The 15,258-nt window shown below is 32.1% G+C and overlaps 1 protein-coding gene across 1 annotated transcript; it reads right to left on the bottom strand.

The window, feature by feature from the left end:
* Positions 1-1,835: 1,835 nt before the first annotated feature.
* Positions 1,836-14,834, bottom strand: LOC108377227 (putative polypeptide N-acetylgalactosaminyltransferase 9; the record flags this gene model as incomplete). The annotated part of the gene is made up of 4 exons (XM_017633488.1): positions 14,720-14,834; positions 3,127-3,322; positions 2,224-2,393; positions 1,836-2,000 (listed from the first exon to the last, which is right to left on the bottom strand). Coding segments are annotated over exons 1-4 (646 nt in total), but the record flags the coding sequence as incomplete, so codon positions are not given.
* Between the last annotated feature and the right edge of the window lie 424 nt (positions 14,835-15,258).

Raw genomic sequence — 15,258 nt, 5'->3', positions numbered from 1 at the left:
TCATTTATGTATACATTTGTCTATATCTATCTCGATTCGTTTTGGCTGTTACAAACAACCGTTATGTGAACAAAATTAATATACCCTTGTGCACAAGTGCGCTCGGGTATATAAATGTGCCATAAGTTTAAGATAATAATGATAAAAAATATTTCAAAATCTCAAATACATATTTAAGATCTATTTTCAGAGATAGTATTCGAAATTTCTAGCTTTAGCTTAAGCCAGAAAGGTCCTATCACCTTTTCGAGGGCTTATATTCAATACCCTCTATCTCCCTCTATACCCTCCATTAAATGTTCGTAGAAATGGTATAGAATTCTTGAGAACCAATATTTTTCAACCGGAAGACCCTGTTCCTCTTCAAGAGATACGCAGTTATTTTTTTAACCATTTTTTCATAGTAACTATAGAAAATGCCAGAAAAAGCAATGGGGGGATATATAAAAAATCTTTAGCATTGAAAAATGGTTAAATAAAATTATAGTTTAAAAAACTAAAACCTCGGTATTATAATTTCCATTCGTACTGTCACCAGGTATGTAACTTGGGACTAGAAATCACTGTATCTTTTAGACGCATCAATATTACATAGTTACATCCCGAGCTAATAAAAGGGAGGTAATAATTAACAATTGGATATTGTTATTGGAAGTATTCTGAAGAGAACCACAGTTTTCCGGTCGAAAAATATTGATTTTCAAGAATTCCATAAAATTTTCACGAAAAGTGGCATTTTACCCATATAATATATATGGAAAATTTGAAGCGACCTCTAAATGTTTTTTATTTCAAAATAAAAATATAGAGGTATACTTTTTTCGATATAGAGCAATCCTAGTGGGTGAGAGCATAAAAATTCCGACTTTACTTATTTTGGACCACCCTATTGTGCTAGGCTAGCAATGTTGACTCATTATTGAAGGAATTTGTATCTATACCTCAGTGAATTGCATGTGACTTTTCTTTGAGTTATGCTAAATTAAATCCACAATTACAAATGCAATATGCTGAATACTCAAAATAAAACAATGATATTTTTGGTTGTTACGAATGACTTTACATAAAACCCCCCAAAGAGAAATCCTGCGCTCGGCCCTGCTCTCGTGTATACTTGTAGACCAAGCTAATAACTGCTTCAATCGGCTGCTCCAGAGCTTACTCGCCGGGCGCTATTGGAATCTGCTTTATGATTCTATTCCCACTAAATTTAAATCAAAATAAATTTTAAATACAATTCAGCTGCACGTTAGCGTATTATTCGTGGACGATTCCATGGGTGAGTTGATAATCGCGCCACACATAAATGACTCACAAATTTTGAAGCATGTAATTGCGTTTCAATTAAGTACGAAGTTCTTTTTTAAATTGCAATTCTAATTAGAGATATTACAAATCTTTTTGAAGTGTGCTTGTGGCGTGAAATTTAAAAAAAAAACACTTAAAAAAATTTCAATGCACAAATTGAATTGGTTAACCCAAACTTTATTGCTGATTGGCGCTGGTAACAATATTGCCGGTAGTCTGCTATGGCATTTAGTGTTGCGGCCTCAAATGGGGCGCGATGGTTTGCAGATTTGCGGTTACAAAAAAGTGATTAAAATCAAATAAATGAATTTAGATTTGAAATTTAAATGTTTAGTTGAATTTTGCTTATGAAAAATACCATTAAATGAAGCAAAGTGGCAAATGCATGAAATGCAAATAGCATTTTTGTGGCGAATATTTTTCAAATTTGCTACACTTCTTTAAGCATGCATGTATGTATATGTATGTATGCTTGTGTAAAACTCGTCCACCCCCCACACACAGCAATAACTCACACTCCCACTCACCTTCGGTGCACTCGCAGTGCGAATCCAGGTACGTCAACACCGGCGCTGTGGCATGACGTGCGCCCAATAGACGCGCTCGTATCAGACCTTCACGTTTGGGGGCGCGCAAAATCTGCACCTTTGGATAGGCGCCAAAATAATCGTCCAGCTGTTGTTTGGTATGTGCTGCAATGGATATGATGAAACATTAAGAGAGCGGCAAAAATGTAAAACGGAAAAGAAAAATAACATAAATGGAAGAAAAACTTATAATTATGTTGGAAATTGCTTGGTAGCCACCGCGCATACAAACGCTGCATTAAAATGCAAAGCATACACGCGCATGCGCGGCAGCATACCAATGCGAACAGAAATGCATGCATTTGCCAATTGTTCGCACGCAACTTACGCATATCGGAGAAGTCGTCGACCAGTATGACTTTGTTAATTAACTCTGGCGGCGAACGATCCAACACCGAGTGCACTGTTCGCAACAGCACCGACCACGCCTCATTGTGGAAGCAAATGATGACATCGGTGGCGGGAAGATTTTTTAGATAGCGGCCGGGTTCCTTGCACCTGTGCAATGATAAAAATAGATTATGTAGATATTAAGTATATGTATTAAATAAATCGTTGTTGTTTATTTTTATTTATTTAAGTTTTTTTTTAGTATGTGGTGTGGTTGAAGAAGCAGGAATTTGGCAGCTGGCAGGGGCAGGATCGCGTGCACGAACAAGTGTTCGAAGGCACGTGACAGTGATGCGAATTAGTTTTGAGGCACTGAACAAATTTTTGTATCTTTGTGATTGACTTCAACTTGATGGCAATGGTAATGGTAATTCTAATTGTAATAGTAATGTTATTGACAATGAAAATGGCAATGCTTAGGGTAGTGGTAATTGTAATAGTAATGGTAATTGTAATGGTAATGGTAATGTTAGTTGGAATATAAATAATACTGGCAAAGAAAATGAAAATACTAATGTAGTGTTAATGGTAGTGGTAGTAGTGCTGGTGGCGGAAATGGTGACGGTAGGAGTAATGGTAATAGCGAGGATAATGGCATTGGTAATGGTCCTCAAGTAGTTGTAGGTAATTGTAACGGAAACGGTAACAATAATGGTAAGGTATTTTTTTGTTAGTAATGGTACTTGCAATCGTAATGATAATGGTATTGGTAATAATTGGTATTGTTAAGGGTAATGATAACCGCCACGGTAATAATATGAATAATGATTACATAATGGTCGGTAATGGTATGTTATTGTAATGCGAATTGAAAAATAAAATTTTTTTCGTTTTCACTTACCACGCATCGCGGGTATCTGGCAATGTTCGATGCACCGATATCATATCGGATACATATTGATTGAAGGCATTTTTCGCCCAACCATCATCGACAGCTTTCTTCATTTCTTCTGTCATATTGGTGGGTAATACTACCGGTTTACCCATTTCGCCGGGTGCATCTTTGGGTGGCGATGGTGCCATGAGTACGCCTTTGTCTGAAAATAGAAGAAGGAAAGAAAAAATATTGTCAAAATGTTAAGGTAATTTCAAATTTATTAGAGAAGGTAAAAGATTATTAAAAACAAATATATACAGTACTTATTTTTTTACTTATTGAGCAAGAGTAGACTTTATAGGGATCTTAAGAGTCACTTGGTTGTGCGCATTATTGACAACCACCTAACAATATTTTTATCGGTCCATTTATCGAAATATTTAGAGTCATTTATCGATATGCATGGATGATTAACGATAAATCTAATGTATTGATTGAATGTTTCCGAAATCTTAATCAACATTATTATCGATATATTTGGCGACATATTCGACGATATCAATATGTTTATCGATTAATACATATGTGCGTATTTAATTCATTACTCGCATATATTTTCAGCCATATTTTATTGATTTATTTAAAAATATTAATCGATATCTTCATTTACTTTCTCATTAAAAAAGTAAATAGTTTCGATGTTGTATAAAGAATTTAATTGATAAATGGTTTTATTGATGGTTTTAAGAAAACATCATCGACAATCGTTATATTTCGGATAAAAAAGATAGCTATTGACATTTTGCAATATACCTATTTATCAATATGGTTGTAAAAAATGCTTTCGTTATACATATTAAACGATTTCAAACAGCATATTTATCGAAGATTTATTTTATTATTTCATTGATAATTTAGCCGATCCTTTTGTCTGTATTTTGAAAAATTAGTGCGTCTATCGATAAGCATGCATACGTAAATATATTTTTTAAGAAATATTTGTTTGTACAAATATAAATATGTATATATATAGTCCGCATTATGTGTGTACCGCCACTCTTATCGGTACATTTCAACAATAATTCATAAATATATTTATATTTATCGATATACTATCGGCATCAAAATCGATATACACTCGCTTCTAAAGATTTTACGTTACATAATTAAAAAGCAGTGCTACCGATATTTTCAATCGATATACTTGTTTATTGCTAATATTAATAAAATATTTATCGATATTGCTGTTGTAATTTATATTCCTAAATTCACCCTTATGCATATTTACAAATAACTTTTCTCATTACAAATCGATATATTTATCGAAATATTAACCGATAGCAGTGTTATATACATTAGCCGATTCTAAAACGAACCTCATTCCCATTCGTGTCCACACCAGTATTCAATGGGAACACGAATAAACTGCAAAATATTTTTACAGTTTATGTGGTCGCTTCCATTTTATGTTTACATTAAATAACTAACGAACATTTGCTGCTAAAAGCCACATACATACATATGCATCAAATGTATTTAATGTACCTGCAATATATTTCGAAACGAAGACTTTTCTTTTACACAAAGTGACACTCAACACCAAACCATTACTTAAGTACACAAATCACCCTGGAAGAATTCTTACAAAGAACATCATACTGCTAGTGTAAAAAAGCGCCAGCTAAGCTACACCAAAGCAATTCTAGCACAGAGAACTTGCTTAACCGCAGCGCAGCGGAACGATTGATTGTATTGCAACAGCAAATGGAAATGCAGTTCATGACACCAAGCAGTGCAGTAAAGAGCAAATAACCCCAACCAAATAGAAATTCAAACAAAACCTCACAGCCACAGACACAGCCATCCAGTGAGCGTTAGCAAATCCCTCATAGCAATATTTATACTTAAACGAAATACAGCGAGAAACTAGAAAACTCGCAGGATCAAAGCGAAGGAAGGATGCGCAAACATTGTTGCATGCGACGCTGTATGTGGGAGGCGGTAGAAAAACAAGATTCATGTATGCGACACACTTTTTCTACAAAAGCATCAGCTTACGTATGCATGTGTGTGTGTGTGTGTGTGAGCGTTTTGTGATGCTGCAAGGATGCAAATACTGCTAATGGCGTGCCGTGAACAGCAATGAGCAGCTCAAATATCAATACAATTTCAATCCATTTAGAAGAACAACGGCAAAACACAAATGGTAACATGCAAACACACTCGCGCAGCTACATATATTTATACATATATACATTAGAGTGGTCTAATTTTTTTAAGGGGGGAAAAATTTCATCCTAGAAAAGGGGCACTCCCTCAGTTTTTTCCTTTTGATATTTGTAATATCTATACCAACTTTCAATTTTTTAAACTGCTGCGAAACTGGCAAAAATATTGGTGATTTTTATAAAATGCTACTGTTGCCATGACAACATAATTTGAAAATCTAATTGCCTTGCAGAAAAAAACATATTGGAAGAAATGCTTGTGCCATAAAAAAAGAAATAAAAGAAACTCATTTTTTAATAAATTAAAAATTCTAAAAAAAGGTAATTAAAAAAAATAAATAAATTAATTAATTAATAAAAAAAAATTCCAGCACCAGGACTTGAACCTGGGACGTCAGGCATTCCACGCGAGTGCTTTGATGTGTCCGCTATTGCCAATGTTGGAGCGCTGCGAGCAAAAAGTCATAGTTATGCTTTTCACGGGGGATGAATTGGCAGACCATCTCATCAACTGTCATGATGCTACTATATTTCTACTAGTAGATGCTGATGCATAGCCAGACAATGGACATCACGTAGGACATCCAAATGTTAAAAATAGCAGTCGCTAACATTGGAAAAGGATAGAACGTGAACTAAGCAAACTTGTAGAATTCTAGTTCGCAACTAGTAGATTTTCCTGCAGGGTTTCCACTGACATATACACATATGTACATATCTACATCCTCCGACTAGACACATGATAGTTGAACATGTCTGCCAATGGCAGCGTATTTGAAAGGATATTTCAAAAACTTTTCGCAACGCATACAAGCGTAGCAGCCAAGTATGTGGGGAAAAAGTGAATTGAACGTCTGTGGGGTAAAAATAGAGTGAAAGTTGTGTTAGAAAGATGTATGTGCACAGATAAAGAAAATAGAAAATTTTTAAAATAACCTTTTAAAGCTTGAGAGAACTAAAAATCCAGATTTCTTCAGTGATAGCACGGAGTTAGGAAGGACGATGTTTGTGAGTGGGATGCTGTTGCGGAGAGTGCCGTTATTTATAAATACGAAATAGCGTTTGAAATGACTTTGCCGCCGTATGGGTTAAGGTCCAATGACACTCTTCACGGAAGGCGGAATTTTACTCATCGAATTGGAGAACGAATATTCTCATCTCATCAAGGCTTCAGCTGCACATAAAGAAACAAATTTTTCATTAGTTTCACACCTTTATCATCTCAAATGTGAGTCGCAACTGTATTATCTCAAGATCCTTCCAGCCAAGACAAAATAAGAGCCGTGCTGAAGAATTATTGACTCTAAACAAATCTGCAGTAAGTGCTCTTACCGGCGTGATTACAGAGCACTGTGTTATGGCATCAATGCTCCATCGATGGTGTATACCAACAAGCTTCCTCTGAAGAATTTGTGGGGACGAGGAAGAAAAGCAATCGATAAACAACTTCCTACATATGTCAATGCCTAGCACTCCAGACTCCAGACAATGCGTCTCATGCATTTAGGAACACGATTTTTCTATAGTTTGTGGGAGATAGTGGAAGTGAAAATAGTTGCGTTCGATAACAAAATTAGCCAACACCAGCCAACAATCAAAATTAAGAGAGTAAGCGAAAATTCTCACCCAAAGAGATGAAAAAGCAAAAAAGTAAACGAACAGGAAATTAGCCATTACTTGCAAAAACCGGAAGAAGAAGACACACCAGCTGACTTTGTTTATGTTTTATTTGTAAACAAACTGAAATTCATGTTGCCTCCATAGAAGAAAAAAGGAAAGTGAACGTTCAAGGTTCGCCAGGAACATTTCGAGAAGTAAAAACTAGTTGGCGCTATCATAAAGTCACATAGCAGGCAGCCAAAAAGCATATACATAAATACCAAAACTCGGAAAATGTAATTTTGTTTGTTTACAAAAATTGCAACCATATGTTTTGTGATCATATGTTTTCGTGTTGGATAATTTTTGCTGACTAAAATTTTGCCAGTACAAAATGAACGCTTCTCTTGCATCAAAATGAACGCTTGCTCTCTCAATTTTTGTGTGTTGGATAATTTTTTGTCGTTATCGAACGCCATCCAGTAAAAATTTGGAAAAATATTACAAATTTTTAACTTGTCGAACGCACCTAATATCAGAGCTTCCCTGCTTCAACCGGAAAAAATTACTTGTTTTTAAATTTAATTTTCAGATTTTATTTGTTCCAAAAAAATATTTTTTAATTTATTTTACTTTTTTAAAATGGTTGCGTTTATTTTTGCTGCACATATTTTAATTTTTTGAATTTAATTTTCTTTTAATATTTAATTTTTATTGCTTTAAAAAGGAAAATATATATTTGTTCTTAATTCCAATATTTCAAGATAGTTGCCAGGATTGAAAATTGTCTTACGAAAGACTTTTGTCTTTCCTAAGATTGTGGTGAGTTGCAAGACAGTTGCCAAAATTGCCCTGTCAGTGTATATACTCAGAAAATTTTCACATTCGTCTATGCAGAAATCAGCCCCGGTATATAAACCGCTTCACTGCTGCCTTAGTTTCTAATAGAATTTCGCCAAATGGCACGTTTTCTCATACCAGCAGTTGCTGCGGAGTTTATAGAATGTCAGTTGTCAGTGCCACCTTTTGACGTCTCTTCAGTCCACAGCTTATCTTATCTTAGCTGCAAGAAAGTGTTAATCCAAGTCCGGAACGCAAGTCAAGAACAGTCGAAACGTACACTACCTGTACCACATTGAGATTTTTTCCAGTTGATGCGATTTACCAAGGGTAGCCAAATTGTCTTTTGAACGTTTCGGCGCACAGTTTTTTTATCAAACTTATACAGCTTTCTAAAGTAATTTGATTTCTCACCCACGCATGCAGAAAGTTCTTGTATACATAAATCTGGTGCAGAATTTTTGATAAGATTTCAGCTAAGCTTACATTTTTCCATCCAATTCTTTCTTAATACGATTTTCATGAATGCCTTACAATTTGTCAATGTCAAGCCGGCCAGTGCAGACGCATCTGTGTACTTTTTCGCCTGGGATTCTCAGCAAAGACAATCACATTTGCATTCACATCTACACACATATGTATAAATATGTTCAAGTATGTCAGCTATGCAATAAAAAACTAAGACAAATGTGCTCCCACTTGCATGTATTTATTTTGACTTGCTTTCGACGAGCTGTTGCTTATCTATTTTATTTTTTATTTTTTTCATGCTTTCTCATATTCCGGTCGTAGTCTTATGTTTTCGGTTAATATTTTGGCAAATTTTTGGCTTGTCATTGTGTTTGTGTGTTTTTCCTGCTTATATACACATATGCTTTGCATTTTTTCAATTCCATATTTTTGTTCCTTTGTTCATATGCAATACTTCTTAGATTTATTTTTATTTTTTATTTTTCTCGCAAGAAATGCAATAATTTATTTATTCATACATTCATATCTTCAACACTTCACACACGAGCTCTCAGCTGTGTTCTGTTATTCCGATAGCGCTCAGATTCGATTTATTGTGTCTGGTTTGTGGGTTGACAAGAGCACATTTATAGCATACTGTTAGGCGTTGTGGGGCTAGATCAACTTTGTGGTTCCCTTATTTGTTTTATATTTTTTGTCATATGATTAAATGCAAATAAGATTTGTTATTTATGATAGTTGTTGCGCAGAAATAGAAATAAATACACATACATATACAAATTTTAATGTGAAAGTGATAGATTAAATGCTGCCAGTTTACTTTTCAGCTTAACTAGTTCGTCTTCTACGAAAAGTTAAACATCCGGCTTTGCATCAGTACGAACCAGTAGAAATATAGGTAGCGAGTTAATCCGCCTATGGATCACCAGTTGAAGTAATAAATATGTTATTTTACGCGATTTGCTATAACTGTTACTAGTCCGATAGGCTAAAGCGCTTGTTTGTCACCGTTAAAGATCTATTCAAATCTTTGGGCAGCGGGCAAATATTTTTCTTATTAATTTAATATGATATAATTTAATTTAGTTTGTTGATTGTATTTTTTATTACATTTTTATAATTATTTTAATTTTAAAAAGCAAACACAAAATTATTATTTTTTAATTTAATATTTTTGTAATGAAACTTTTTATACTGATTTATTTAATTAAATACTGTTTTTCATCGAAGACTTGTAATCAAATTTTGAAATTGATTTTGAAATACTTATTTTAATTTCATTTATATTTATTGAAATTTTTAATATATTTTTTTGAAATAATTGAAATAATCAAATTTAGAGGAAACAATTTTTTTATTAACAGTCCTCAATTAAATTTTAATACATTTTCAATCTAAATATTTAAGAAAATTTTTTAAATTTAAATTTTTATTTTTCTTTAAAAAAACTTCAGGGACCTTATCCTATAAATTTGGACATTTCAATCAATAATATCATAAAACAACGATTAAAGATGATCGCAAGAATAAAATCACAAAATAATTATTAAGTTATGATTTTTATAATAATATTTTTTTAATGATTTTTATAATGTTTTTTTTTTAATAACTATTTTTTGATTTTAATTTTGCGATCATCTTTAATCGTTGTTTTATGATATTTATTTTTTCAATCGTCTTGAATCGTTATTCCGTGATTTAAATTTTTTTCGATCAGAAATATTCGTTTTTTTTACTTTTTTTCGATAATTTTTAGCCATTAAAATAGACACTACGTTTTAAGTCGTTTATAATCTAAAACTGAAAAATAAAACAACGATTAAAAATTGTCGGATTATTTTTAATTGGAAAAAATCATAAAATAACGATTAAAAATGATTGTGAAATATTCTGCAATGATTTTAAAATAAAAATCCTCTATAATAACGATTATTTTCGCTCCCTGATATATGTTTTTATTCCATTTATTTTTTTATTTAAATGTTTCGAAAATATTTTGAAATTTCCAAATTTATGGGAAAACTTTTTTTTCATTAACTTCCCTCGGTTAAATTTAATTTAATTTTTCATCAAAAATTTTTTATTATTATTTTAATTTCGCTTTTTGCAAGGAAATAAATTTTTAACCGACTTAAAAAAATATTTTTTTTTTATGTTTGCATAATTTTGAACCACGTTAACCGATTTCTAAAGAAAAGGCGGTACCTTAGAGGTGGTTCCATACTAATTTGGCTTAGATCCGATCATTAGGTCATGACGAAATTTACGGTATTCTTAAATTCTTATATGAGAATTGAAGTCTGTTTGCTCAAAAAATTATTTGTTAGTTTATATTTATTACAAATTGATTTAAATTCACAAACTTTTAAAAAAAAATTAATTCAATTCAGTTTTTAATAAAAGAATTTTCGTAAAATGTTTAAATAAAATTATTGACTTTCTTTTTTTAAAAATTATAATTTTAAATATGTAATTACTTTTTAATGAATATTTTAGTATTTTTTTAAATAAATTTTGGTCTAACAAGAGGAAAAAGCTCACAGAAAGCGCTCCTGGGAGAAATATATCAGGTCTATAGCCACTCCAAATGCGATTATAGGAACGCATGATCAAATGTGTTTGATGAATGTGATAGCCTGAGAATAATCCCGGTAACTTTTACATAATAGCACAGGTTGCATTACCACCTGACTAAATTTGAATTTACTCGCCGATCGAGCGAAGCCGATTCTGCTGGATCGATAACGGGGCTTATTCGGGATGGTACACAGAAAAAAAAGCTTAGGGGACCTTTAAATAACCGAGAGCGCCGTGAAATCCGGAGATTTCCCAATTGCAATAAATATGTACTTATGTACATTTTTTTTTTAAATAAAACATGCTACAGACTGACGTACGTACTCGCTTTTAGCATACAATTTTTCGAAAACAAAATCAACCTACAAACATACATATGTATGTACACATATAGTACACATGCATACCTCTAATCCTTGTAATTCTAATAAAATTGCACGCTAAGCAAAGAGTGCAAGACATAAAACTCACCAACCATATAAATTGGGAAAAAGTGGTAAAATTGTTAGCAAAAGTTAATGACAATAAAGCTTATTTCATGAATGCATGCTGAGCAATAAAAAGGGATTAGCAAACAAAGACGCGAAGCAACAGAAGAGGATGCGATATATGGACCAACACAAAAACGCAAAAGAGGTCGTAATTTCGTATTTATTTTTAAATAATAAAAATATGTGTGTAAGTATTTACTCATATGCCTCTAGAGAGAGAGAGTAGGAAGCAAGCACAGCAAGGTTTTTACTACCTATGTATGTATGTATGTATACACTAGGGGACAAATGAAAGTTTACACCTTGTTCTAATATAATATTCACAATTATTTAAATCAAAAATTGTTTGCTTTATTTATTTATGAAAATATAGTTCATTCTATAATATAAACCATATAATTCAAAGTTTTACACTTTATATAAAGCTCACAAAAGTTTTGTAGCCCATTTAATTTTAGTCTAACTAAGGGAGTGAAAGTTTCAACAAAATTGCGATAATTTTTGATTTTTTTTTTTTTTGAGAATTAGGTTTTTTTTAATATAAAAAGTGCAATTTACAAAAACTGGCATTGATTTTTTAAAAGTTTATTGCTAACGATCTCCCGCATTTTATTTCATAAGAAATTTATGCTTATATGGAAAAAAATGCAACAATCCGGTTTAGACTCAAACTGAATGGGCCACAAAACTGAAGACTCGAAAATTTTCCAAAAATTCTGAAAAAGTTGAAATTTTGGATGATTTTTTTTTTTTTTATTTTTGTGAACTATATTTTCATAATGCCAAAAATTTTTCATAAAATTATAACGCAAAAAATTTTTCATGAAAATAATTTTGAATATTGTATTAGAACAAGGTGTACACTTTCACTTGTCGCCTAATGTATGTAGATTAATCTTTTCATAAAAAAAAAGAAATTTCTGTAGAAATACCTGCAAAACCCTGCTTTAGAGCTGATAGTAGACTTCATGAACCGCTTAGCTGATATTTTATGTGTGTTGTTAATATTTTTCTGCTTAACTATTTCTCTTTTTTTTACAGCCAAAAATAGTAAGAGGATAATAGAATATAATAAAATAGAAGCGTAAAATCTTTATGGTGTTTTGCATTCTAATATTTTGAATATTTTGCGCATCCGTTTTGGGTTCATCTAAGCGTTGAAAAGTGCTCAAGCACACACTTTTACATATACAGACAAACAGGTATCCATTTTATGAGTCGTTTCGCTTATATATGGTCTGCTTCGATAAGGAGTAGCTCTGCCAATTCATATGTAGTGCTGGCAGCCGCTTAGTTAGCTTTGAAAGAAGCACTCGTGAATAGCCAACGTCCTGGAATAAATTCACTGCATGCCGCAGTACTTGCAAATTGAATGAAATAGAAAAGTTGAGCAGAGGAAAGGTTTTTTTTTTGGTTTTGTTAAATATGCAAAACTCAATGAATTTTTGGTGCACAATACAGCTGTATTTACAAAAACTAGCATCCCCTGAGACCCAAAAGCTCGTAACTAATAAATTTTGTTTTGCGTAAAAGGAGAGTTGTAATTTGAATAAATGCGTCAAAATTATTCAAGAAGTAAGATTGGGATTTTTTGCTAATTACGACCATTGGCACTTCAGTGACGTGATGTTAGTTAGGTATTTTTGCACAGCGCACAGTGCTGCCAGACTGGACTTTACTGTTCATATTTCCAGCGATTTGATTGACTTCTTTTTTAGTCGAAAGCTGTTTGGATTTACAAAAGATTTGTTGAGCACGATTTTTGAATCTTTATAATTTTTTTTTTGTTTTTGCAGAGAAAGTAGAAATTTTGAAGAAAATCGATTATTTATTCACTGTTAATGAATGTTACATATAAAGGCTAGTTGAAAGCCATCATAAGGTTACCTCAATACGAAAAAAATGCACAAGAAAAAATTTAAATATTACGCAAAAATTTCAGCAGATTTTTTTTTTGTAATTTTTAGAAAAATTTTAGGTTTGTAGTTTTAAGCCCATTAGATTTTAGTGCAATAGAGTTGAACCCTCAAGTGGCTAAGAGTTCACTTCGATTTTCCACTTACAAAAAAAAAATTATCAAAAATCAATGCGACTTTTTATCCACATGAATTTTGCACTAAAATTTAATAACAAAAAATATATGTACATACCTAAATATATAAACAAAAATTAAATTTTGGTGAATTTTCTTAACTTTTTTGTGCAATTTTTTTTTGTTTTGGCGGAACCCTATAATTGGTTTCAACTAGTTTTTTACATAACATTAATAAATAGGAGCAGAAAAATCGATTTCTGCAAAATTACTACTTTCTCTGCACTCTGTAAGAAAAAAATTCAATAGAAGAAAATAAAAACTTAAAATTCAACAAGTCTCTTTTAAATATCACCATTTTGATTTAAGAGATAATAAATTAAATCGGTTAAAAAATGAAGGCTCTGTAATATTTTTAATTCTAAATTCCAATTTTGCACCACTGGGTGCTACGTTGTTATTTCCTTGTGAGGAAAATCAACTAGTTTAAGAGCAATTTAAGCAAGTAGTTTCAATTCTCCCATCTTTCTTGCAAGCAACTGACTTTATTAACTTGGCGATATCCTAGCAAATCAATCGTCCGACTCTTCATATAATTTGAACTACATACTTTCAAATGCATTTGACTTAGAGAACTTCAAAATATGATACGAATGAATAAAATGAAAAATTGATGAAACGGACATTCGTCTGCTGCATCTGTTTCAAAATAATTTATTTCCAACTACTTTTTTGATTAATTTTTGAGACCGTCTACTTTATTACGGCAGGATTATAAAAAGTGTGTAGGGGCATAAATATGTGAATATTTTTTTTTTGTATAAAAATGGTACCACCAACTATATATTGAGGTATGTATTTACATTTACTTATAGTAGTTCCATGCAGTACAAAATTAATATTGTTCTCATTCAGGGAAAGCAAAAGAGTTGAATATCAATTCGAGAGCAAATATATTTGTTGGCTTTTCGACTTTGTTTCACGCATTGATATGGATGCAATTGTTTCATTTTGTGGTGTAACAGAGTTTTGTGCGATTATAAATGCTCTGTTCACACTAATACATATAAAACGAGTCAAATTCAAATTTGCAGCAAACATATATTGAAGCTGGAACAAATAATGAATGCATAGCATACCATAACAGTGACGTAGTTTTAAGGTAGAAAGAAGGGGTTAGCAAAGCAAAACTCTTTAATGGATAAAAAACCTAAAAACGGGAAAAGGATTGAGGGTCGAGGGTGGAACCAAAAATTTTCAGACAGTCGGTTCTTTAATTTTATACTATGGCGACCGTGCTTTCTTTACTCGCCTATGGATGTCGAATCGATGGATCCTTTTACCGAAGCATCATTCATGAGTAATGCGTTTCACTATACCTATGACATTATAAAGCTCGTATAGTTCATCATTCAGGTCTTCTTCAGTGCCATCTTGCGTCGGATAGATCTCGTAAAAACCACTACAATTTTTGCATACCTGTTGGACGACCATGGTGAGAGATTTGTAGACAGAGTTTAAATAAGAAAGCACCTGTCGATTAGGGCTATTCTTTGCTTGATCTTTAGTAAAAAGTGCCCAAATATGCTATTTTTTTGTTTACAGGAAGTAATTTATATTATATGCAGTGACTCAAACAAGTGACCACGTGTTGATTTTTTTTTTAATTCACAATGTTTTTCAACATAATCTTTTTGTTATTTTTACAAAAATATTAACCACGCATTAAACAAAATCATATAAATAAAGGTTTCCCTCTTTATAAAAAATTTAGCATAGTTTAAAAAATTTGCATTTCAAAGTATTTGATCTGGATTTTTAGAAGATGTTTGGGTATGCAGCTTTATACCCCATACAATTTTAATATAATTAACATGATTCAATAATGAAAGGTTTTGTAAGAAAAACTTTCTCTCGC

Source organism: Rhagoletis zephyria, unplaced genomic scaffold, assembly GCF_001687245.7.
Source record: "Rhagoletis zephyria isolate East Lansing unplaced genomic scaffold, Rhagoletis_zephyria_1.1 Rzeph_scaffold_11703, whole genome shotgun sequence".
NCBI lineage: Eukaryota > Metazoa > Arthropoda > Insecta > Diptera > Tephritidae > Rhagoletis > Rhagoletis zephyria.
Note: the sequence above shows the minus strand (reverse complement) of the source record. Positions and strands in the feature narration are given on the sequence as shown.